This window comes from Watersipora subatra, chromosome 2 (genome assembly GCF_963576615.1).
Source record: "Watersipora subatra chromosome 2, tzWatSuba1.1, whole genome shotgun sequence".
Taxonomy (NCBI): Eukaryota; Metazoa; Bryozoa; class Gymnolaemata; order Cheilostomatida; family Watersiporidae; genus Watersipora; species Watersipora subatra.
Window position 1 is genome coordinate 71,715,811 of NC_088709.1, and position 27,538 is coordinate 71,743,348.

Below are 27,538 nucleotides of genomic sequence, written 5' to 3' on the forward strand. Positions count from 1 at the left end.
AGACCTTAACTGTTGCTGTGTAGCGTTATAGTATAACATTACCGGCGTATACTCCACTCATGCGTGTTAACATAATCAGAGACCATAACAGTCGCTGTATAGCGTTACAGTATAACATTGCTGGGATAGATTCTATTTTAAAAATGAAATAAATAAATGGACGGATTAAAATGCTATAATATAAACACACTTATGTGATAACACGCATTAGACAATAGTAGAGTCAGCAGTCTAGCAAATCAAAAACAGAGATCTTAACATCAGGACTATACCAGTCTGTGTTACAATCAAAACTAGACATAAAGGAGATCTTTGGTTTCCCCAATTCTGTTCAATGAACAAGAGAATTGATGAGAATCAGTTATTGCATACAAATAATGAAGCAATCTTAAAATTCTTTTCCAAATCTTCTATGACATCTTCCAGTGTTGTCTTTTCCGTTTTCACCAATGATAGTGACGCAGTTTACTCCTGGCAATACCTGCTAGTGTGTCTCTTACTAGTTTTTGAGGTGCTAGCTGCTGGACTCTAATTGATGGGTGTGTGGCAGAGGGGGCAGTTCTTATACTGTGTTATTTCCTTCTCGTAGGCGCAGTGCTTGCATGTCCCGCACATCCAGAACTGGTAGTCACTCATTTCACGACCTGAAGCTACGCAAACCAACTTCTTCGCATCTCTGTAAACGAATGGGAGCTTTATGTAGAAATGTATGGCAACGGACTAATGGGCTAGGAAGGGGGAAGCAAAACCCGCCCTCACTATTGAAATAGTATAGTCCTTGGGTCAGAAATTTCACTCACAGTTACTCAAATACGCTATATAGCTAATTAGAAATGAGTTTTATAATGTTTTTGTTGAATTTAAAATAGTTGGTTATGAATTGAAAATAATTACTAACATTATCAATGATGTTAGTACAAAGCAGTCTAACATTATTAATAATGTTAGTACAGCTAGACGTTAACGATAATTACATATTCTGCTTTTTTGAATAACCAACTGGTAGCTTTTTATATTTGCAGTATTCTGACTTACAAGCATTTAAATTTAAAAATATCACACTCAACTGGTGAAATACTTTTGAATGGAAGCTAGTTTTTTTCTTTTGCAAGTATTATGTACCCTTCAGAAAAAGAACAGTAGTTCTGGGGAGCAGAACCCAAGCCTTTCATACTGCACACAATGAGTTGAACAGGAACCTTAAAACATTTGACTCAATCAAAAAGCCAATATGATAAAATTTCAACTCCAACAAATATGATGTCTACCCCATATAAACAGGAAATAAGGTTTCGATCATGACAAATTATCAAACTGTGATTGAAGTCTATTGAATATAGGAACGGTACTCTTGAATATAGAAATTGGTTTAGAACAAAAACAGTTATAGGTAAAGTAAACAACGGTGTAGACACTGCTGATTGCTAAGAATTGACATCATGACTGGAGGTTCAGAGCTATTCTGATGGGGATACAATATTTGAGTAACATGAAGCTGCCAGTGTTCACTCTCAGGCTTTGCAATAACGACGCAATCCCGCTATAAATCCTCAGCAAAGCATCAATTAAAACAAACTTGATCATAACAGTTGATCATAACAGTTGATCATAACAGTTGATCATAACAGTTGATCATAACGGCTTAAAACAAATAATAGAAAAAGAACAACAATAGAATAATAATAATAACAATAGAAAGTACATTTTAAAAAATAAACACAAAAAATTCCGAAGCAATATAAACCAAGTGATGAACTTATGAGTATTTCCAATACAATGACTAGCTTAGTTTTCTGATTTTATTTTTGGTGTTTGCACAAGTGAATTTAAACATGTGAGTCGTAATCCATCCGCTGAATCAGAAAATTGTTTTTAATAAACTCGGGAGTTTTAGCCCGAGTAACAGACACATTCTGTTTACTGTCCCGAGATAACCTACACTCAGAAGAAATCAAAGAGTTTTTCCAGTTTTTTATGAAAATTTTAAACAATAGCAACATCTATACATAATTAAGTGAGTGAGCACAATCATTTCAATACAGTCAACCAGATAAATATTATATTTTATGTGTGGGTAAGAAAATGAAATAAATGTCATCCCTTTACCAACAAAAAAAACTTAGAGCTCATCTAACCACTTCCCTGTTATGGTCACTGACTGAACATTTCAACTTCACATGGTGTATTCCGAAGAATGTACTGAAAAATTCCATAGTACTTTTTATTGTGGACTTCTTGAAGTTTGTTCAAAAAATTAAGCGTTGCTACAGAGGAATTGTTGAAATAGAAGCACACCGAAGAACATTTCCTAGAACCAAACTAAAGGATCCAGAGACAATATTAGAAAATATGCAAATTTTTTCATAGCTGTTCTCTCAGTCTTAGAAGACGTCACCAATCACGGCAATCAGTCAGGTAAAATAATGCTGACCATGCCAAGCAGGGGCCATAGTTCACAACTCTCATAACATAATACATACGGGTTCCTCTCTCAATGAGCCAACCACTCGATGATCGCAATGATAGGAGTTTTAAAAGAACAGTTATTACTAATTATTTCAGGGATTATTTTTTAATCAAAGTAGACTTGGTTATAAAGCCAGTTGGAAAAATGTGAAACTACCCAAACCGTATAAATATCTACAATATTATAATTTACATATAAGTACAGTTGCAACCAGGTTAACATACTTCAAAGCATTTTAATCCATTCTAATCCAAAACGAGCCTCCGACAACCGTATAATACTGAGAACAGTTCAAACATTGTAAACCTCTCTCTTCCACATGTACCTGTACAACTTTCAGACTTCCTGTGGTTCTACTATGAATGAGTTGTCATTTTAGATATCTTCAGTAACTAATGATACTTACTCTGAACTTATGCTGTGGTAGTTGAACGTTATCGGATTCTGGTCCTTTGGACTGTGCCTACAACAACCTTGAAAGTTAAGAATACCTACTCTTTCAGCAATAGCCAATGCTGAAACTTGTAACCAAAAATCTTCATTACAAAAGTTAAAGTGGAAACAATAGCTCATAGATTGCACTGGCTGTGTTCGTGACAGACACTGCTTACTCATTTGTGACGGATAGAAAAAAAACTTCATGCTATTAAAGAACCAATAAAGTATCATATCAATTTTACAGTAATATTTTATATATTATTATTATCCCTTGAGAAATCTTACAATTTAATGCATTCCCGGACCTGCTTCTTATGTTAACACTATCATTTGGAACAAGTAGTACCAAAAGAATACGCTGTAACCCATTAATTTATTCAAACCCTCCCAAGCTGTAATAAATAATAACTCATTAATTAATACAATAAATGCTAATAAAACAAAAACATTACCAAAATGTTAAAAACAAAATAATAGATTAGTAATCAATAATAACAGATTTTTATGGTAACTTTACCTTAGAGACACGTGAACAGAAGTATACATTTGGCAATGCATAGGATACACTTGGCAATGCATAGAAGTGAAGTTGGAGTTAGAGATGAGAAGCATAACTTATTCTAACTTAAACTAGGAAAATTTTAAACTAACATATTAATCATTATTAAGTACATATTTTTTTATCTTTACCTTCTTTTTATTTTTAGCTTCATCCTTTAACTGCGATTTAAAAAACCGCAACATTTTGAGAAACGAGGATAAGCGTATAACAGAAACTACTTTGTAATGCATGTTAGAAAATTCATATGTCCAGATCAACATAAACATACCGTAAGTTTGACTGTATTAATTTTTCATTATGTGTTTATTTCCACCAAAAATATTCAATATGGAACTGCAAATTGTTTCAAGTTAGTGAGTTGCATAGCAAATCTTTTGTAATTACGATATTTCAACAGATTTGATAAGATAAGTTTCCTCCCCAAAGTGACTACCATAAACCAGTGTTGACAGAGCCTGATGCTAACAGAAGACAGACTACTTTCCCACAGTGGACTTATAATAAGTTAGAAAACACGAAAATGATTTTAACTAACCAACAAGTATAGAACTTTTTGAGAATCAGACTACCAGATATTTTGGTAAATAAGATGATGTCACCACATGAGCTAAGAAAGCCAAGGTCAAATAGGAACTACCAAACTGTCCAATGATAATGAGGATAACTCGCTCAAAAGAAGACAGTAGGAATACCGAGCAATTACGAGAGGGAACACGGACCAACACATTAAGGAGGTCACAATAAGGATAGGAGTGAACATAGAGGATGGAACATCCAGAGAAAGATAGAATATTGTTTAATGAAAAATGCACTAAAAATGTCTAATGGAAAGTAAAGAAGTAGACCCAACCTGATGAATATTTCCAGAGCGAGATCGCTATACTCGTCCTTCTCCGACGCGGAGAGCGCTGACAGAGTCTCGAGCTTGGTAAATGACTTTGATGCCGTAGCGAACTGCCTCGCCGTTACACTAATCAGGGCTGTAATGGACAATAGCATAACTACATTCAATTCATTACTGATCTGAAATACAATTTAATTTATCTGACTAATCAGCACTCAGTGCCAAAATTACGAAGGCTAATGTTGGAGATGCAAGGCCTTACTTTAGGAATTACCTAATAACATGGCCTATGCCAAATATAAACATCAACCAATTAGGGATTAAATCTCTTGAGGCCTATCTAGTTATTTGAAATAATTGTAACCAGCCAATTAGAGAGTTACAGCCAAACTTGAACAATCTCAAACAAATCGATGAGAGAGTAAACATAATTATTACTGACCAATGAGATGGTAAACATAGCTATTACTGACCAATGAGAGAGTAGTCATAACTATTACTGACCGATGAGAAGTAGACATAACTATTACTGACCAATGAGAGAGTAGACATAGCTATTACTGACCAATGAGAGAGTACACATAACTATTACTGACCAACGAGAGAGTAGACATAGCTATTACTGACCAATGAGGGAGTATACATAGCTATTACTGACCAATGAGAGAGTACACATAACTATTACTGACCAATGAGAGAGTAGACATAGCTATTACTGACCAATGAGGGAGTATACATAGCTATTACTGACCAATGAGAGAGTAGACATAACTATTTCTGACCAATGAAAGAGTAGACATAACTATTACTGACCAATGAGAGAGTAGACATAACTATCACTGACCAATGAGAGAGTAGACATAGCTATTACTGACCAATGAGGGATTATACATAGCTATTACTGACCAATGAGAGAGTAGACATAACTATTTCTGACCAATGAGAGAGTAGACATAACTATTACTGACCAATGAGAGAGTAGACATAACTATTACTGACCAATGAAAGAGTAGACATAACTATTACTGACCAATGAGAGAGTACACATAACTATTACTGACCAATGAGAGAGTAGACATAGCTATTACTGACCAATGAGAGAGTACACATAACTATTACTGACCAACAAGAGAGTAGACATAGCTATTACTGACCAATGAGGGATTATACATAGCTATTACTGACCAATGAGAGAGTAGACATAACTATTTCTGACCAATGAGAGAGTAGACATAACTATTACTGACCAATGAGAGAGTAGACATAACTATTACTGACCAATGAGAGAGTAGACATAACTATTACTGACCAATGAAAGAGTAGACATAACTATTACTGACCAATGAGAGAGTACACATAACTATTACTGACCAATGAGAGAGTAGACATAGATATTACTGATCAATGAGAGAGCAGACAGCTATTACTGACCGATGAGATAGTAGACATAACTATTACTGACCAATGAGAGAGTAGACATAGCTATTACTGACCAATGAGAGAGTAGACATAACTATTACTGACCAATGAGAGAGTGAATGAGTTTAGGATCTATGATATCCTCATACAGTGTGAGAGCCTGTGAGGTCATGAACGCTCGGTCTATTTGTGACTGGTGCAGTTGTCTCTGTGCAAGGAGGTAATAATGATAAGCTTCTGCTCCTCTCCACGCATTGTCTATTAGTTTCGTGTCAGATACAGCCGATGAATCTTCTTCCAGGAGACCAGCAAGGGCAGAAAGGGCCTGTAAAGGTGACAAAAAACTCAACAAGAGGCTGAGTTTAAAAAACGGAGCCAGACTTATAACAGCTGATGACAAAAAACATTTCTTTTCTTTCACGAGGCAAACAAAAATGTCTAATGAAACTGCAGAAGCCCAGTTGAGAGTAGAGAATATTCATACACTCTTGTGCATTGCAACACGAGATCAGTAAACATGAGGGTTTAAGTAGTTAAAATAGATACATGTATATGGAGCCAATATACATGTATAAGCAATACAACATCTACAAGCTGTGCTGACACTTGTCACAATAAATGATGGTGCTACAAGTTGTGCTGACACTTGTTACAAAATAAATGATGGTGCTACAAGCTGTGCTGACACTTGTTACAATAAATGATGGTGCTACAAGCTGTGCTGACACTTGTCACAGTAAATGATGGTGCTAAAAGCTGTGATGACACTTGTTACAATAAATGATGGTGCTACAAGCTGTGATGACACTTGTCACAGTAGATGATGGTGTTACAAGCTGTGATGACACTTGTTACAATAAATGATGGTGCTACAAGCTGTGATGACACTTATCACAATAGATGATGGTGTTACAAGCTGTGATGACACTCGTTACAATAAATGATGGTGCTACAAGCTCTGATGACACTTGTCACAGTAGATGATGGTGTTACAAGCTGTGCTGACACTTGTTACAATAAATGATGGCGCTACAAGCTGTGCTGACACTTGTTACAATAAATGATGGTGCTACAAGCTGTGATGACACTTGTCACAGCAGATGATGGTGTTACAAGCTGTGATGACACTTGTTACAATAAATGATGGTGCTACAAGCTGTGATGACACTTGTCACAATAGATGATGGTGCTACAAGCTGTGATGACACCTTTCACGGTAGATGGTAGTGCTACAAGCTGTGCTGACACTTGTCACAGTATATGATGGCGCTACAAGCTTCCATGATGCCTGTCACAATAGATGATAGTGCTACAAGCTGTGCTGATGCTGCTGCATTATATGTCAAATATCGACTACAAAGGTTTTTACATTAATCTTTGTAAGTGAGCTCACCTCTGCCCCGCGTTTGCCTTTGTTCCTAAACTTGCTTCGCTGTTTGACACTCTCATGGTATTGCTCTATGAGCAGTGCCCCCAACACGTACATCTTCTTCAATCTCTTAGGCTGACTTGTGCCCGCCTGAGCCTGCTCTTCAGCCAGCTGCAAACAGGATGTTGACAGACCCACTCACATGATACTATTGATTCAGAAGGTTCAAAGAATGTCTGGAATAAATATCTTAACAAAGTATCTTAAACTGCGCATAGAAACAGCTAATGAAAACCATTCCTTTAACAAACAACTGATAAGTACTTTAAAATGGTGCACATATAAAACTATTCAAAACTTCAAATAAAGGAAAGTTACAAAAACAATAATTCACTCTTTTGCATTTTTAAGGAAGCATATTTATAATCATTTTAGCATATTAAATTAGGAGTGTTGTAAAAGCATATACATGCATTATTAAACCATAACTGCCATGTACAACTTTCATCGTATTTCTAGGTAAATCAGACACGCTGATTCCGATTTTGTACTCAAAATAAAGATTGGTCCATTAACTTTCAAAGTAATGAAGACTGTTTTACAGCATTTTAATATCGGTCTCGAAAACAACAAAATCGGCACAACAAGCTCCGCCCATAAATATGTGATGTATGATAACTTTTTAGGAAAGGAAATTGGGGATGTATAGTCTGATTTAGAATGGTAGAGATGGCTGTCTTAAAACCCATTATTATCTAAACTCAGCCTTCAAAATTTTTTCAATCTTTTATGAAAAGTAGACAAACTATTTAAAATTGATCATAGCTTGTTACAGGATGTTTAATAGGTTGAATGCCAAGAAAAATGAGCGCAAAAAGCGCGATGTTATCACAACCTAGCGTTGTTATCGCGCTTTTTTGAGCTCATTTTTCTCGGCGTTCAGCCATTAAACATCCTGTAACAAGCTAAGACCAATTTTAAATAGTTTATCTACCTTTCATAAAAGACTGAGATTATTTTGAAGGCTGAATTTGGATAACAATGGGTTTTAAGACACCCATCACTATCATTCTAAATCGGACTAAATATTTCTAACTTCCATTCCTAAAAAGCTAGCTTACGTCACATATTTATGGGTGGAGCTTGTTGTGCCGATTGCGTTGTTTTCGAGACGAATATTAAAACGCTTTAAAAAAGCCTTTATGACTTTGAAGGTTAGTGGACCAATCTTTATTTTGAGTACAAAATCGGAATCAGCGTGTCTGATTTACCTAGACAAAATGATAAAAGTTGTACGTGGCAGTTATGGTTTAAAATGAATGACACTAACCAATGACAGACGATAAGCCAGTAACCTGGAAAAGGCGTTGTTGATGTCGTACTTTAGGAAGAACTGTGATGCCAGTGCTCATTCCTTTTCAACCATTATTGGATATTGATCAACATTGTGGCTACAGTTTTGACATCAAAATTTAACATATTTGAAGGTATCACTTCACTATTAACCAATTATTATTTAGCCTTCCCTTACAAATACCAACATATTTTCAACACTGACATCTCCAACCAACCTTATACATAAGCTTAGCAGCCTCGAGGTATCTACCAGCCTTCCTGTAGAGTTCAATGGCGCTGAGCACCTTCTGTTTGCTGAGCAGGTGCTTGGCATAGGTAGCAAGCAGTGAGTCTATCTCTTTGACGTTATGCTCTTTGGCAAGGTCAATGGCTGTGTTCCAGTGGTTGAGCAATACGCATGCATCTATAGCCTTCTTCATCTTGTTGCACTGTAAGAGAGCGAGAATAACCATAGAGTTAGCATAGAACTGGTCATAAGTAGCATATACGACGCTGAATTGCTACTCCAAAGCTGATGACTACAGCTCTATTAAAATGAGACTTTTTGAGAGTATCACCTTCTTGTACAAAAAAACTCGGAACCGTTAGATAAAATAGGTATAAAACCAGTAGATCTAACAGGTTATACCACTCAAATAATGTCACAGGTAAAACAGTAGCCGCACTTCTTATACCATAGAGCCAGCCTCAAGAACAGCTACAGTTAAACCTCAGTTTTTGACCATAATCTGTTCTAGAAGGCAGTTCGAACAGCGATTAGTGCAAAATCCTAAAACAAGTTATAATGAAAAAAACAATTTTCTCATTATAACTAATTTAAATAATTGTAATCTGTTCCAAGTCTTAAAAACTACTTTTTAAAGCTTTTTTTATTGTGTTACACCATAAACTATATACACATGTAATAGTAGAGCAGGCAAATATATGCAGTGATTATCTAACAGATTAGACTAGGTTCAGGTATATACTGTATTGTAGCATCTAACTCATAACCCAGCCTCGTTTTACACTTAAGTGTATAATCATGTGACACGAGTGCAGATAATATAATATGTATAATGTACATGTGTAATACATTGTCTCATGAAATTATATTAATAAACTAAACTAGTTTGGGGAATATACTGTACTGCTGTATATGTAGCAACTCGTATCTCAGCATTATTTACTTAGATTCCTTTCTATTGTCGACAATAAATAAAAAGTGCAGAAATAGGCTCTGTTTTATTTTAAAGGTTGACGTGCAACAAAATTCACATTACAGTTAATTGGTATCAAAAGATTCATCATGTCTCTGCTGTGTTGTAGGTGCAAATATAGATTTATACAAGATGCTTTAGTATTATAGAGCGATCCAACAACCGCAAACATAGGTATCTGTAAATTACGCTACATACACTACTATATGAGTGGTACATATGAGATATATATATATATATATATATATATATATATATATATATATATATATATATATATATATATATATATATATATATATATATGTATATATATGTAATACTTTATTGGCAATAATTTTATTTCAAAAACAGAAATGTTTTTTAAATTAGGCCATACAACGATAGTAAAAAGAGGACATCAGTTAGCCATTAAAATCAAATGAATAGTTTAACAAATAGTGTTTAAAATGCCTTTCTCTGCTAAGAGAATGGATATTAGGTGGGAGATTGTTAGAGCAACTGGCAATGACATTTTCAAAATAATTGTTAGTGAATGTATGCAATTTGTTCACATCAAGTAAGTTGAAATGAGTTGAGAACCTGTAACTGTCATGTACTGAGGACTTTGAGATCCTCAGTACATCATAAGTCTATGAGAATAACACAAAAGATGCTGACAAAAGGAGTGAGTACCTTAGTATATGCCTCTACTGCTTGCTCACACATGCCGACCGAGACAAACTGTAGAGCAATATCTGGGAGGAGCTTGTGGTTCTCCGGCAGTGCTTTCATCATCTTCTCAAGACCCACGTAGTCCTCGAGCACGTAATAACACTCAGCCAGCCGCTCCTGATTGTTCCCTTGTACGTAGAAAGTGACCGCTTGCTGCCTAAGATACCCAGTAAAAGATCCAATAGATAAACGCAATGCTAGAGATTACTTGTGATGTCATCAGTCACATGAGTAACCAGTCACTGATATACAAGCCAATCAAAAAGGAATATAGGGAAATGCAATCTGCAAAAATGTGTGAAATATTAACACAAAAAACTTCTCTAAATGACACTCATTGCTCAAACGCGAGGTTACTAATAGAAAGGAAGAGGTAATGTAGTTCATATAGCTATAATAGTGTTAAATTAATGCTGTCTCTATAAAAAGCTCTGATGATATTATATAATAGACATGATACAATGACGAATCACATACCACTTTTGTCTGTCAGCGTAGTAACTTCCGATCTGGTTCCATGCATCTTCGAGCTGGGTGTCATCTCCCCCTGCACTGCCTTGCTTAAGGAGTTGTACAACCCTGAACCAGTCTCCCAGCTTTTTACGCAAGGTCACTGCCAGGTCCCTACAGTGACAAAGTTATGTAGAACTCTTGTTATGTTCTAAACACAAGTGAGTCTTTTTAAACTAAATAAACACGATGAGACTAGATTTTCCAATATTTATTGAACAGAATACTTGGCACAAATACAAAGATATTACAGGGAGGAACAAACGACTCAACGCGAAATCTTTGGGTAATGGCTAAAACAGATATGCTGAAGGAGTAATCATTGCTAATTAATCATTTCTGATTTAATTTGATATTGCAAGACTGATCCTTGCTAAGATACATGAACTAAGTTCTGAGTACTACCCATGCATCATCATTATGTTGAATGTTTCCTAAGACCTTGCATGTCTAAGACCCTTGCTAAAATACCAAATTGCACTGTTTTCATTGGTTGCACGTTTTAATTTGATAAAAGTGGTCGTGGCTTCAGATGTTGTTGAACTTTTAACCAATAATAGGTTCTAGCTCAGCATTGACAACAAACTAAATTTGCCTGTTTGCTCTGTGGCACGACGCAAAGAGCACCGTACCGCAATAGAACTAGCAACAAACAAGTTAGAGCATAAGAATGGAATGTAGATGCCTTTCTTATTTTGGATTAGTTGTAATTACGGCCACCGTAAGTAGTTAACAATAAAAAGGTTAGTATTTTAATACCTCGTTGCATAGCAACTTCATAGCTAACTTTTTTAGTTCTCAATAACCAACATTTTTAAAATCTCGATTGTTTTGAAAATGGCATGTGGTCAGAAGATCCTCATCGGCAATTTGTGACTGTATGACTCATTCACCAAGCGCTCAAACCATGTGATCACTAACACTATTGATATGGACAAGGGCTCAAACCATGTGATCACTAACACTATTGATATGGACAAGCGCTCAAACCATGTGATCACTAACACTATTGATATGAACAAGCGCTCAAACCATGTGATCACTAACACTATTGATATGGACAAGGGCTCAAGTATGTAAGGTAGGGATTTATTTCAACATATTACATAATGAATTAACTGCTCTATTTTTGATGATTATGAGAAAAGAGAAGATAATTCTTAATCTAGTCGTATGTGTAATGATGTGAAGTTTTTACTAACTGTAGATATACATAATTGCAACTGATTCACACAGCTTCTATATAAATATTCGCTAAAACTTCTATGGGTTTATGAGTAGGTCACGAACTTGTCTTGAGACAATAATTGCACTCATCAGCCCGAGAGGTAACATGTAATTTTAAATTTTAGCAATGGAGATATTGAACCAAAACAAAACCAATTGTGAAAGGAAAGCACTATTTGTGGCATATCAGATGCAATAAAAAATTAATTTTTATTTTTATAACTTGCAATGTTTAAAATTTTATTATATAATTTTATTATATACATGTAATATATTTTATTATATACCTATTACCACAGATTAGGTTGAAAATTTTTATAAGACTTCATAATTACGTATATACAGTGTATACAGTGCAAACCTGCTCTGTTAGTTTTTCGACATCAGTCTCTGGTAAGCTTCAAGCAAAGAGATAATCTGAAAGCATAAAGTAAGTCTAGATCTATATGAAGCCTTGGGCTTACCTTCGGTCCATTTCGAGATAGATAGACTCTGCTTCATCATAAAACCCAAAGTAAGCTGCCACCTCAGCCTGCTTGAGGGAGTCGCTCTACAATTCAGATGGACACAATTTCAATTGCTCAAGTTTGGGAATCAGACATGAAGCAGCTAGCAAACTTTTTACAAATAGATCTTGTATTTTATGAAAAATGTTCCATTATAGAGTCAGTGAGTGTAACCACGTGTTGATTTTTATAGTTAATGGCATGAGATGTGAAATACTACATACTACAGAATAGAAAAGCAGGCAGGTTAGTTATATTAGTATAATTTTACTATAAGTACAAAGCAGTAGAATCATGCCTAATGCAAGTACCAAATAAAATATGTTTACTCTAATAAGGTCCTGATTATTGCAAATGGGTAAGTAAATTTAAATAGCAAAATACGATAGAATACAAACAGTAAATAATGTTTCATGCAATCAATGAATCATCATAGTGTAAGCAGATGGTACTGCATAATGCATACAGTAAACAATGCATAATGAACACATTAAGGCAATGCATAATGCATACAGTAAGGATGCATAATGCACACAGCAAGGCAATGAATAATGTACACAGTAAGGTAATGTGTAATGCATACAGTAAGACAATACATAATGCTCACATTAAGGTCATGCATATAAATGTAATCGATTCCAACCTGCAGATGGCCAAGACGTTTGACAAACTCGATGCCAGGGTAGTCCTTACACTTGACAAAAGCTGTCTCAGCTACCGAGAACTCCTGGAGCTCAAGGGCAGACTCAGCAAGCAGCCGCCATAGCCTCGGGTGTGGGTTCTCCTCAATAAACCGCTGAGCATCCTGCAGGCCTACCTTCTCAAGGAGGTCTCGAGTGTCTCGCAGGGACTGAATAAAAGAACAGAGGTTATGAAATAAAAATTCTGAACTGAACCTTATAGTGCTTCCTAGAGCAGTCGTAAGTCCCTATAGCTTAGCAATCAATTAGTTTGCTGTGTGCAACTGGTCAGGGTTAGACAGATGACTATCCGGTGGTCTGGAACCCCTGACCCCTGACGCATAAAAGGTTGGGTTTCAATTCCAAAAAAGCTTGCCAGTAGGGACAGAAATTCCCAGTGTAGAATGTAGCTGCATTTACATGTGGTAAGATCTAAGAAAGAATGTCTCCCACCATCCAGTGAAGCGATGACATAAAACTAGCTGTTGTCTATGAGGGAGATTAACACCAGAACATTTTTTTCAAAACCATCACTCATCATTCTGACAAGAATCTGCAACTAGCAGTAGATAGAAGTAAGCATTACATTCACTCCAAACAATACGGGAGTATTTGGGACTTTCTTATTACATTCTCTATTACATGGCTGCAATAAGCCCTACCAAACACATCCGTCACTCGAGATTATGAAATGAAAGTGTTCAAACTAATAATTCTTCAAATCCAAGATACTTTGAGCTTCTGCTCATCTCAGGAACAACTAACAGATTTTCTGTTTCAGTAAAACTCATTATTAACACATGTTACGGCTTCAATCATGGTTTCTATGATTTTGTACACCTCAATATTCATACTCAACTACTTGAATTACAGCTCAAAAGTACGATATCGAATCAATGAGCTACAAGACTTCTAGGAATTGTCATGAAAAATTTTAAAAAGTTGACAGAGCCACCACTCCCATATTGTAGCTAAAGGAGAGCGAAAGTGTTTTTGCTACAAGTCAGTAGTAACCTGTAAGACCCCCAATGGCTATAGCTCAAATGTAACATACTCTATTTCTTCTCCTCGAGATCTAGAGCATACTGTCATTAAAGCTCTCCGTGTATCCTCTTACCTTGATCTCATGGTCAAGCATATTCTCTCGAGACGGCTCGTCTGGTGCCTTCATAATTTCATCCAAAAGGACAGATTGAATCTGCAGATCGTTGAATTCACAGATGTACCCGCTGCTCATCAGTGGTTCCTGCATTTGTTCATACAATCCATCAAGTGATGATAATGCAAAGATACACAGACTAACCTATGCACAGTTGCACAGCTTAAATAAACAAATCATATAGCTACCCACTACAGTTCATAGAGCTACAGACTACAGGTCATGGTAAATGGTACAAGTCTAAATCCTAAAACTAAAGACTAACTACAGAGTGTATAGCATAACCTTTTTTGTTTTATGGGCACCCCATCAACTACGTATGACAATCCATAGAGATATACAACATGTCCAAAGAGTTCTACAGTGAATCGCATAGAATTGTGATATAAAATTCAGAAGAAAATGAAGCGACATCACTACAACTGGTGGCATAGCTAATACGAGAAACAACCAGAGAGCCTCAATGAAACCGTTAAATAAGGCTGAATTATTTTGTATCACCTATCGGCTGGCCTAGAAGAATGTTACAGCATCTGGTTTTACAACACACTGTGTCAGCTAGGTATAGAATAAAACTATATTGTAGCTGTCTGTCACTTTACAATGCCATTGAAGCACTTTTTCAGGTTCCTCAGCAGACATTGGGCAACACATTTGGGCTGCCTGACGATGTAAATGACTCACTGTGTCACACATATTACTCTGAACCAACCATAGACAGTACTTTTAAGGGGCGCTACTGTCAATTACCGATCCAATATGAGAACTAAACCAGAGAGCTACACAATGACTTTTAGCGTGCCCATTGACCTAAACCATAGAGTTACTCGCCTCTGGATCCATGCCCCTGAAAACGTACATGCGAGTCTTCTCCATCATGGCGAAAAGCTCAGGGTTGTCCTCAGCCCAGCGCATGTCCCAGACATCTTTCCTCTCATAAGTCAGCTGCTCACCAACGACCTCCTTACCATCGGCATCCTTTGTTCTGCTCTCCATGTCAAAGAAAGTCAGCACGCCCGAGATATCTATGATAGACACCTTCCTGCAAACACATTTTCATGTAAACAGCATATCCAAGTAACATAAAATAAAAAGATTCCACATCATGCAAACATTAAAGTAGAATTTGTTTTTCTTTTTTCTACAAACTGACAGCAACCAATAAATAACTTAGTCATTCAAACTTTCTGTTCAAGTTTATAATAAGCATAATAAAGTTCATAAACACCAGCACGCAACTAAAGGCTTGTTCACACTGTATCGCCGTATGTCGATGTCATCTGACACCGACATACCGACACCATCGGTATCATTTGTGGTAACAACGTCCACACTATCACAAAACCATCCATGTTTGCAACTGCGAAATTCCGCCGCATAGCATTCTCAACGCACGATGCGATTGCGGAAACGATGAAACACTAATTCCCCAGGAACTGTTATAAAAGAAAATATGGATTGAGCAATTCACAATGACCAATTGCAATCGACGAAGTGGTACAAATTTTGGCGAAATATCGGGAACGTTTGACAGCTGCAATAATTCCCAAAGTATCCGCTCGTTACCTCGATGATGCTTTCGATTTATGGTGCACATAATCAAATAATCGCCGAGAGGACAACTCCGACATAGTGTGAACCAACATTTAGTTACACGCTGGTAACTAAATGTTGGTTCACACTTCTGAAAAGGACAACAAAGGCTATCAGTTAATGCAGACTATGAGGGTCTTACGAGGAATTGGAGTTGATGGCGAGTTGGTGAGGTCTAGCAGCTAGCATGTACTTGCTAGTGAGGTTGACTAGTGGTAGGGTGTATCGATGCAACGCCCCTGACTCCCGCCCCTACAATCAACAAACACACAGGCTATGATACTGTTGCACAACCGCAGTGTATTTAGAAACCAGAGTAGATAGTAATGTATAGCTGGTACCCACCACAATGAGGTTCTTGTCAGAAGCACAGATGCAACATATTGGGTCAGCTGTCTCACCAAAGGCATGACTGAAATCTATGGTCTCAGTGTTGGTAGTTGACGGGGTGTCATCGATATGGAACAATCTGGAAAGAATGTACTGCAAGTGCTCATGCTTGTAGAGGAGCTAGTTATCCTTTTATTAAAAAGGCATCTTTTATGTATATTTTACTTCCTTGCTTAAAATAAACTGGTTAAGCAAGTAGGAATCAGTAGAGCTTAGCTTCAACAATGGTGTACTGAGATCTGATAGCAGCCCTGACAGTGCGAATCTATAGATTTTAATAGAAGCAAACAGTATAGGCTCAGTGGTAACACTAGAAAAACTGTTAAAGCAATGACAATACTTTAACAACAGACTATCGACTTGTTAAATCTTATCTTGAAGACACCAGCTTAATTATCAAACGCACTTTCTTGATATTTTCAAAATTAGTTAAAAAACATTTGAGAATTATCTCTCCTAGTCTTGTAAAAATTCACAAGTTAAACTTGTTCAAATATTTTTCCTTGTTTCATGTCTAAATTGGTCTGTGAGACATTCACCAAGAAAGGCAGAACTCTGTGCAAGAGTGTTAAACTCGAAATAGCTGAGTAATCAATAAGCTAACTTACCTCTCCATTCCAGCCTTGCGTTTCCCTGATATCTCAAGGTTAGCAAATTTCTTAGGATTCTTGAATTGCCAGAGATAGAAGGCTTCCCTAGACGCTGCCACCACGTGGGTCCGAGTTATCGTCAAGAAAATAGGCTCAAGTTCAATATATTTAGCCTCGATGACGGTTCCAATGTTGTTGTATAGTTGAAGTGAGAACTACAAACACCCGACCCAAATATCGCCCGGTTCTTCCACTAGATTGTTCAGCTGTCAAGGTTATAAGCAAACTTCAATCACAACAACCTCACTAAAGCATAAAGCGATCATCAGGGTTACATAGTCCAGCCAATCAAAGGCTTAGCTAAGCAGCCTCATCCAATCACATGCAATCAATTCACTCAACAGCAAAAGTTTTTCAACATGTCACAAATGAACTCAGATTTACCGGCATGTGGTCGCACTCGTATTCCTTGAGAGCAAAAAACAGGTATTATAGATATCTATAAATGCCTAACAATCCATCAGCCATAGTTATAAAATAAAGAGAGCCATTTAGGAAAGACAACAACAAGATAACTATCGCAATGATCTTGGGGGAAGCAGTTTCTAATGAGCATGTATTTAGCAACCATAAAATACCTAACGTTTCATGCATCATAAAGCTATAAAAGATAAGATGAGCCATGTGTGAGTTGAGAAGACAACTCCATACCTGACTAGGGTCTTCATCCATGCGAGTAGCAATGCAGCAGTACTCCCCACAAGCAGCTATTCCCATCAGATTCTTCAAGTACTTCATTACTTTCTACAACCATATGGTGGGACACTCATCTTGAAAATAAGAAGAGGTGCGAGTACACAAATATGGCAACAAGGATGAAGAAGCTTTCATTCAGGAAATGAGTAGGTTGATAAATTTGTATAACAAAATCTCTTTGTATTAATTATGATGTAAATTTATATTGTGTGTTTTGCAATCTTTTAATCAAGTCACGTACAAAAACACAAATGAAATACCGCTAGCATCTTATATGAAGCAAACACATGAATGAAAAATTTCACAATAATATACTAAACTCCTCAATGGCTCAAGCAGACTGAAACAAATGGCAAGTCAAATGCCATGAACAGATAACTCCATGTGAATTAGGAACAATGCCTACTTTGTTAACATAGCAAGGTTTCTAACAAATCAGTGACAGTGAGCATTCAAGTCTAACTATCATAAAATCCTTATTTGAGTGCTTTGGCAGTCTATTTTTCAATCTTTCCTTGTAGTTATGTTCTATTAGAAATGACACTCAAATAATGGTGACACTCAAATAGAGAATTGATGGTATAGTAAATTTAAACACAAAAAAGGGACAGACAACTACAAATCTTTAACGCAGTAGTAGAGGACTAACACTTACGTCATCATTCTTGGTATCCCAGAACATGACAGCAGTCTCATTCCTGTCTGGTTTGTGGAAGGAGTAGACAACAGTGTTGCTGAAGTAACCCCACTTTAATCATACATAAAATCATGATAATAGCTTATATTCTGCTTTACACAACGCTAACCAGAGGTATTAATAATTATATTTATTTAAATTACAAAAATTATCTCACATTATTTCCTTTTTATTTTAAAACATATTTAAACCTGAAGTTCTGACATTCAAATTGTGAATAATGAGTAATGTTTTTATTTTAAATACGATATGAATCTGAAATAAAAACAACATTTTGTCAGCCTTCTGTGTTGAGATCCTCTTAGAAGTATGACAGTCTAAGCGAGTAGTATATATTTATACGTGACAGTATATATGATAGAAGCAACCAGGGTGAGACGACTATCAAAGAATTGTTAGAGACTACTGCATATGAGCAGACTACTAAGGAGTCTATGGATACGAACCTTGTAGTCTGGTCTGATGTTAGCAAAGAATATGAAGGAGTCAACAGCAAGAGCAATCCTTAAACTGCCTCCTTCCCAGGCGCAACTAGTGATCTGTTTTCCAGGAACTTTAAGCGTCCGCAAATGCTGAAAAATGATCAGAGACACATAATTATATGTCAACCTTTTAAAATTATTAACCAGTTGAAGTTGTCAGCATCGTGAGTTGACAACTCCTAAGTAGAATGACATTAATAGTTGACATAAAATAATTTTATCAATTGTTGAATATTCATGACACCATGTTTCACTAAATGTTTATGTGTAACTGCTGTTGTTAACGTCATACCATGAGCACATCCCTGCCCGGCAGCATTAAAACATACCGAGCTGGATATGTTATTGTTAGATAAGAACAATAAAATACGAATCTATTTGGGACAGATACTTCGTGCTATTGCTAGAATTTGAACTTTCATTACGAATACTGTATAACGAACTAGTTTGACCACTGCACTGCCTAATAACAGATTATCCTGTTTGTAACAGACAAAGACGGACATTGATTTAAGAGAAAATATTTGGAGTTATGCGACTGATGGCTTTGATGTTGTTGTTTGTGTTTATTGGCATCATATCATCATTTAATGATCCTACTAACATCAACAAATATTGTATTATGCCAATATACATAATCTGTATTAAATTATATTATTACACACATTATTTATCTATATATTCAAATCTCTGAGTTTGTTTGTCCTTTTGTCGGTCTTTTTGTTTTCATCTCTGTGTCCAATTATAGCGAATAAAATTTAGCAATGAAAAATCCGCATCATGTAGGATTTGATCTCGGAAACCCCCTCCCCCTACCCATTCACAAGGCGACAAGCTAACCTATTAGACTACACATAATATCATGAATCACTGGGCATATAGTCATTATGTGGGTTAAAATAAGCTCATATTAGTAAGTTTAGTAATATGTATGCTAGCTTACTCAAATTAGCCAATGGCAATTACACTACCTGCCACTGTGTGTAAATGGTTTTTATTATGCTTGCAACGCCGGGTATTCACCCAGTAATGTATAGAGAGGAAACTAATAAGAGAGTAAAAGAGGAAACTCAGCCAGTATTAAGATCAGCAATACGTAACCCTTGAGTAGGCTCCACCCTAAGTCCCGCAGACTAGTAGTCCACACGAGAGCTCTCTGACATTAATCTAAGTTAACAATAAATGTTCTATTTGTTGATTTATTTAATTCTTACATAGTTTTATGTAATGAACTTTTTATAATGCTATGTGTAACTACCTGCAACATCTGTCAAAGTTTTTTGAGATACAGAAAAAATTGAATTTATATGCGTATAGGAATATCTGCTGCAACATTTATAACTTTGACATACAAAGCTTTGACATACGGCGCTTTGACATATGAAGCAGATCTCAGAACTTATTATGAAGAGGTTTGTATGCTAATCTTTATCTACATTAGCTCCTGAAATACTTCTGACAACCAATACAGTAATCCCTCATTTTTCACAGGTTGACAATGAGGGACCAGCATCCACCCGCAATAACTGAATATTGGTGAAACAAACAACTAATTGTCTCATATCTAATAAAGTCCCATGTTTATTAATCAGAAGAATATTCCTACTTTTCACAGGTTCATCAGATGATTTTAAGGGTTGAAGTCTTGGAAGGATGTCTCAAGCATTTTGCACTTTTACACTTCACAAAACAACAGGAAGACAGCAAACAGCGATGGCCGCTAACAAAATGACTCTTGTGGAGAAATCTCACAAGCCAGAGTATGAAAGTGATTTTTGTTATTTGATGTGTTTTCTTTTTCCTTCTTAATCATTTTCTTTGATCTTTAAATTTTTTAAGAATATTTTTACCCAAAAAGTACTGAAGACGAAAAAGATACACTGTGAAGTAACGGGAGATTACCGCATAAACAATGATGCTATCTAAGAACTAAAATCATCTCAACCTCTCCGAGTAGTACATACTAGTAGACTATCATAGAGCTAGTAAGAAACCTCCCTCAAGGTAGAGTAACTCTCAATCACCAAGTGACAAACCGCAAACACCTCTTTCTATAACCCACATAGGAGGCAGAGTTAAACATATGATACGGCTTACAGCCTCACCTCTCCAAATGGTGTGTAGAATTGGACTACGTTGATGTCCTTTTCAGAGGATTTCTGAGAGCCACAGACAGCGAGTGTGTCTCCACAGTGATTCCACTGACTTTGTGCCGCCGACATTCCTGTGTCTATGAGAACCGGCTCTACATAAAATAATGAGTAGCCATATAATATATATAGAAAATATCTATGTTTGCTAACATACCTGGCAGCATGTAATGAAGAAGACCTGGCAGCATATAGCGTTACACAGTGTGACAGAATATGAAGTAGATTTAGAGAGAGTATACTGCATAAAGTAAGAAAATGTAATATTTGTAATCCTAGAATAAGGCATATAGAGTCAGTGATTATAATTTGTAGAATCGGAGAGTAGTACAGATAAAAATAATAGCCAGAATTATATAAGAAGTATAACGCCCTGAGTATTAAAATATAATATCAAAAATTGTAGAAAACAATACTATAGCTAGAATTATAGAGTATAGCCCATAGAGCAATAGAATACGACACCTAGGGCTGCAGGGTTAATTATCTACATGTAGAAAAAGAAAAGATTATATGCAGAGTTGTACCTTCATCAGATTCATGCCTCATGATCTGGCACCGGCCGTTGCTGAAGCACAGTGATAGACAAGGGCAACCTGGCTCCAGGTATCCATGTTCACCCTTGTACCACTCCAGACCGACTATTTTTGAAGTCTGTGGGTTCAAATCTGACATGCACATCACTTGCAGCTTTGACTAGTGAAATAAAGAGGAAGCAAAACTGAGTAAAATAGATAACGAAAGATAGAGAACGGAATGATTTAAGGTTAAGTTAGACAGGAGAAAGCAAATCCAATTGCATCTTTAACAAAGTTGTACCAATTTGCTCAATTTTACAATAGTAAACGAATGGTTTCAGCCGGTGTATTAACCTAACAATGACAAGCTGATAGAGCTCTATTACTACCGGTATATAGTAATATATAGTAATATCGATTTGAGCAAACTTGTTGCACGGCACGCCAAACAAGGGCTTACTTTCCTACTCGAGTTGCCGGGTCTGAGGTTTAGGAAGGGCACATGCCTGAGTGTTATTGTAATCTGGGCTCTAAACAAACCCAAAAAATTATGAGGCTCATCTCAAACATAGCCTAGACACAAAATACATCTTTCCTCTGCAGTTTCACACTCAATGAGTAACCTAGCAGACATTCTGTCAAAATCTATAGTCAAATACCCCTCTGGTACCCTCAAGGGCCCCAACAAATCCACTAGTGCAAACAATGTCTTATCGTGGAGCTCTATTAGTCTTGAATGGAGAAACAAACTTTTAATGTTTTTTATGTGAGTGACTTGAAAATTGAATCACTACAAGTAGAGCAACTCCAACAGAAGGTAAAACAACTCCAACAAAAAATGCAAATCCATGAGGAAAAAAATGTGCTTCTCAAACTTCTACAGCTATTTCTTGAAGCTTAAGTCTTAACAAAATACCCTTCTGGTGACTTTTACCACTTTGTAGGAAACTGAGAATATATTAAAATACCAGCTGAATTAAGTTTGATACCAAAGTATGAACTGCAAAGTCATTTGATAGAAGAATACAATAGAAATTGACTGAAACATTAATTAAACCCTGAATATATGCATGTAGCTGTGTTAGCTTGACTTAAGACCTATTTGCACATCAAGTTTTATGAAAAACTAGTTTATATTTAACCGCAAGCCAACACAGACGCTATATAGAAACAACGGTCTGTCAATCAGGCTTATAGTAAATACTTTTTACATTACAGCAATTTGACATACAACAATAACGCCAGAAAATTCAGTGCACTGAGCATATTAAAGCTTGTACTTTCATAGATCTAACAAGATAGCACTGTGGTTGGTAATACAACTTATTTGTTTCTCAGCTCTATCTACGTACTTTTATAGACTCCAATAGAAACTTTGTTCAGCTGGTTAGTTGGCTGTTATGCAACTTTGCAGACTATCTACTTGAGGTTACACAGATAGGCCTGCTTCACTATGTACCCTAGTCTAAAGCTCATGCCATTAGGAAGTTGTCCAGACACAAACATGTTTTGCTTATACTGTAACAACCTAGTTTAGGTCTACTCATAACTTGGTCCACTGAGTCCACTTATAACAACAGACAAGTAGGTCAAGGTTATCACAATGACACGTTGTTCAAACCTACTTACACATTGTGTAAACAAGCTCATCAGTTTTACTGACAAGACAGACAGCAACAATGTATTATTCATATAACAGCAAGAGTAACATTTTTGTTTTATTTGTGACATCTATTTGTGACATCTTGTGTAAATCATACAAATGAATATATTCATTTGTATGATTTACATATAGTAAATAGTCTTTATACATTTTGTGTAACACAGTTTAGTTCGGTAGACTATGAAATATAAAACTTTTTAAATAGTTACAACTTGGGTAATTTTTATAGACATATTTCAAAGTACTTACAAAGTACGCAATTCATATTAATTTAGCCACTATAATTGAACTTCATCCAGAGATATTCAATATTTATGGTTATATAGTCACAGGAAAGATGAACCAAGCTAAAGATTCCAGATTTTATCACATGACACAAATACATCTATCAGTAATGAGCTCAAATGGCTCTCAGCGTAAACCAAGTTTACGTTAAAAAGGCTGACAAGAGACCAAAGAAGATGATAACTCCAGTAACATACCATGAAGTTACCAAGGCTGTCATAGATATGTATCTCTCCATTAGACATACCAAATAGTATCATCTTTCCATCAGGCGCCCACTAGAAATAAATTTAAAATTATGAGATTTTAAACATACCAGTACAAGACTTATCTCCCCCTTGAAATAACTTACTTGTGCAGCATATGTATTGTAATGCTTTTTGGTTGACCTCAAGGTTTGGAAGCAAATTTTACTGCCAATGTACACAGAATAGTTTTGTATTTTCAAATATGAGGTTGTAAACAGTTTTACTGCAGAGGGAACACTGTTAGAATGGCATGTTCGCTGCATCATTAAATCATTAAAACTAACAGGAGGAACTATTGCAAGAATAGATATCAGCCAATAACTGGACTGGATTGATGGACTGATGACATGCACAGGATAATCATAATGACAAAATAGTATTCTGCTGTATTTTAATGTTCATTGACGAATGCAAGTACAACAGAATATCCATTCAAAAACCTGTTCTCTGAGAGAGTTTAAAACTGGGATAGATAATGACATGTGGCAGTGCTAGCAATGAAACCGTCATGTCCTGAGCTTATAATTCGGGCAACACAATGGTAACAAGTCAAAAAAAATTTTTGAAACTAAACACTGATTAAAACCCATATCTAGCCATAAACTTTTATAGTAAAAAATGACTTTTTCAAGTCAAACTAGTCAAAATTAAGCTTTTTAGGTAAAAATGCTGTTTTTTCAACATTTAATTTCCAAAATTACAAAATTTAAGTTATGTATAGTTTTTTCTAAACTTATTAAAAACTTAAAAAGCGAATTTGTGGTTGTTTTTTACCTAGCAATTTTACAATGATCACTAAAACAGAATTTTTCAGATCAGAATGTTGATAAGTATATTTGTGTGAAACAATGCATTTATGCTATGAATTTTGATGGATATTACCTATCAATATCATTGTAGTGAATTGCATTCTCATTTTTACTCTATTGCAAGCTGTAGCCACAATTGCACTGACACCTCATTAAAAAGAGCTATACCCATGTTTTTCTTGGTCTAGCGATAAGTCTGCCAAAACCATCGTGTGGCAGCCACCCAGGTGGGCATCGGTCTAAATTAAATGGTGCCCCCTTCGCAGCCCAATTAAAAACATGTAAATAACTTCTTTTTTTTTGCAAACCCTAAATAGTTTAGTAACACTGGTTATTTGAGCAGTAGTTTGAATGCAGCCATCAGCTGAGGATGCGCTTGCTGTTCTGTATTAATATTTACAAGTACATATGAAACAATAGTCAACAAGATTGACCAAGCTACTAAACAAGAGCTAAAAGGTTTATTTTATTTTTACTTATATTGTTATTCAATTATTTACGAACATTCATGTCATACTATGGTTATTATTCTTCATGAGAAGTATTTACTATGTTATACGATACACGATTTGTATATCAATTTCATATTATCGCATATTATTGCCTGGGCTCATCTTATGTTAAACTCATTATTTTGTAGATTTCACGGTGTTTCATTCAAAGCTATTTGTGTAGAAGTTGAAACTATATGTAAATAAAGAAACGTTATATAACTTTCTCTGAACAAACATTCATCAGTGAAGTTTCACACTCCAGTCAGTAGCTTGCGGTATTAGCAGACCAGTAAAACTGCTATAATCATATTACCTTGCATATTTACCTGTTAATGGTTTTCTCTAGGTCAATATTAGCTGTTTTTAGGTCAAAAAGTCCATTTTTAGATCAAAATCAACAATTTTTTAAGTCAAAAATTGGGTTGCCTAGTTATAGCAAACTAGCGGATTAATAAATATAAAATTACTGATTCAAAGAACATTTATAATTTACTATATACTTTTACAATGTGATAGTGAAAAGGATATACTATATCTGAATAATACTAGCCCAGTGTTACCACTTTTGCTAATTATCAGATCACCTACCTCCACAGCTGCCAATGTGCACCCTTTAACGTCTTTTCCCCATATTCTGTTTCCATCTACGGAGCCCACAATCACCGCCCCGTCTTCGTAGACTATGCAAATCTTAGTACCTTCAGAGTTCCACTTCATTCCTCTCACCACAGATTTATTCCTGTTGTTTATCATCTCTTCGTACCAGGAACCTAACGAATCATGTTAATATGAGATTGATAATCTCACCAACTCTTATAAGACCACCTATTAAAACATTTAGAGTTATGTGCTCTCAGATCCGTTGGCACACATTATCTACAGTTCAACATAAATTCTGTATATCAATGACTCTAAATAGCTGATAATATAAATAATGATAAGACTCAGTAAATCAGCAAGCTGCCAGCAAACTAGTAAACTTAAAATGTATTTTATTATCCATTTATATTTCGCCTTCCTCATACATGCAATAAAGTAATATTTGAAAGTGAATGTTGATGTAGCTAAACAAAGGCTAGTAATCAATCTACTTTTGATCACTATCGACTCAATAACACTTTTATATACCTTTGTATAAACTCCAGACGATAATGAGACCATGCTGATCACTGGTGGTGAGTTTTTGGTAATGATCATTCCAAGTCACCACCTGGACTGTCCCATTGTGTCCTTCTAGTGTTTGATTCATGGACAAGTTGCTGGGAGCAGCCAGTCCTTTTGCTGTCCCCCCTTTAAATTTGGATGATATACAATTACCATAATGTATCCTAGACTGACTATACACAAGCGATCAAATTATAAATTTGCCAATTTTTCAGCACTTTTTCCTCTCTAAATAACAAAGAAAAACAGAAAATAGTTATAACGAAAGAAATGAATCAAAATATGTTTATTTTGTATGAACACAAGCTGGTATTTTCATTTAAAATGTAGGAAAGGTGTTTATATCCTGTTCGTTTATTTAGTCGTAATTATAGAAGATAAAATATCCTTATAGTATACACATCATGACAGTGCAAAGCTGACCATTAACAAGGTGTAGTATCCTTACCAACAGGAGATTCAAGTCTGAGAACCCTGAGCAAACCGTCATCTCCTCCGCAAGCAATATAGCCTTCAGCCTTGTTCCAAGAAATGTACTGAAGGCGAGTGTTATTTGGAATGGCAATCTAAGAAAGAATTATAATAATAGTAATAATATCAAAATATCATTATAATTAAAACTTTGTTTCCATAGCAATTTAATTTACTAATGAAGTAACGCAATGGCGACATAAATTATTACATGTTTTAATGTAATTAGCTCCATACACCCACAATAAACGAACACCCTCGTAAATCGAAAAGTTCAAACAATTTGATATATAAATAAACGACTATCATTCTTCATTATAAATTAATGATCAAAAAATGATACACATAACGAAAGTAACTACTACCAATGATCTGCAGCCCCAGCCCGAGGGGGTCCGTATATCATTGCTACTACTGGCAACAAATTTTTCATTCCGTTAAACCTAGGTATTAATAGCGACCAAAATGGCTACACAACTAAAATGAAGCTAAAAAGTGGTGAAGAATATTATTTTAAGCATACCTTTTTACTCAAATAAATAAACATTATCGCGTAGAGAGTTAAAGATACATTTCCAAAAATAGTAACGCGCGTTCAATGAATGCTACTTGCTTCCCAACCGATACACAAAAATGTGAGATTTTGCGAGACACTGCGGCAAAATCGTTCAACGATAACGCTTAAAACTATTAAGTAAGCCAGTGTCGTATAGTTTCACATGGAAACATGTGAAACTATACGGCTCTGGTAAGCCAATTGAATATCTAATATTCAGGA

The 27,538-nt window shown here is 35.8% G+C and overlaps 1 protein-coding gene across 1 annotated transcript; it reads right to left on the reverse strand.

Annotated features, from left to right (window-relative positions):
• Positions 1-126: 126 nt before the first annotated feature.
• On the reverse strand, positions 127-27,383 carry LOC137388902 (WD repeat-containing protein 35-like). The gene is made up of 25 exons (XM_068075386.1): positions 27,284-27,383; positions 26,738-26,855; positions 26,254-26,415; positions 25,714-25,895; positions 23,772-23,852; positions 21,636-21,804; positions 21,064-21,203; positions 18,923-19,048; positions 18,435-18,527; positions 17,735-17,827; positions 17,042-17,238; positions 16,389-16,512; positions 16,186-16,295; positions 15,282-15,492; positions 14,409-14,537; positions 13,255-13,461; positions 12,570-12,655; positions 10,846-10,992; positions 10,330-10,525; positions 8,671-8,883; positions 7,124-7,270; positions 5,836-6,055; positions 4,318-4,447; positions 2,874-2,930; positions 127-676 (listed from the first exon to the last, which is right to left on the reverse strand). The coding sequence occupies exons 1-25, from the start codon at positions 27,305-27,307 to the stop codon at positions 529-531; spliced, it is 3,510 nt and encodes a 1,169-aa protein (XP_067931487.1). The 5' UTR covers positions 27,308-27,383; the 3' UTR covers positions 127-528.
• Positions 27,384-27,538: the final 155 nt, after the last annotated feature.

Bases quoted from the DNA above. Each gene is read 5' to 3' on its own strand.
- LOC137388902 (XM_068075386.1), bottom strand. From the start codon at position 27,307: ATGTTTATTTATTTGAGTAAAAAG. The intron at 16,296-16,388 runs GTGGGTACCAGC...TGTTGATTGTAG, and splicing joins CTGACAAGAACCTCATTGTG to GGGCGGGAGTCAGGGGCGTT. The intron at 677-2,873 runs GTAAGTATCATT...ATTCGTTTACAG, and splicing joins TACCACAGCATAAGTTCAGA to AGATGCGAAGAAGTTGGTTT.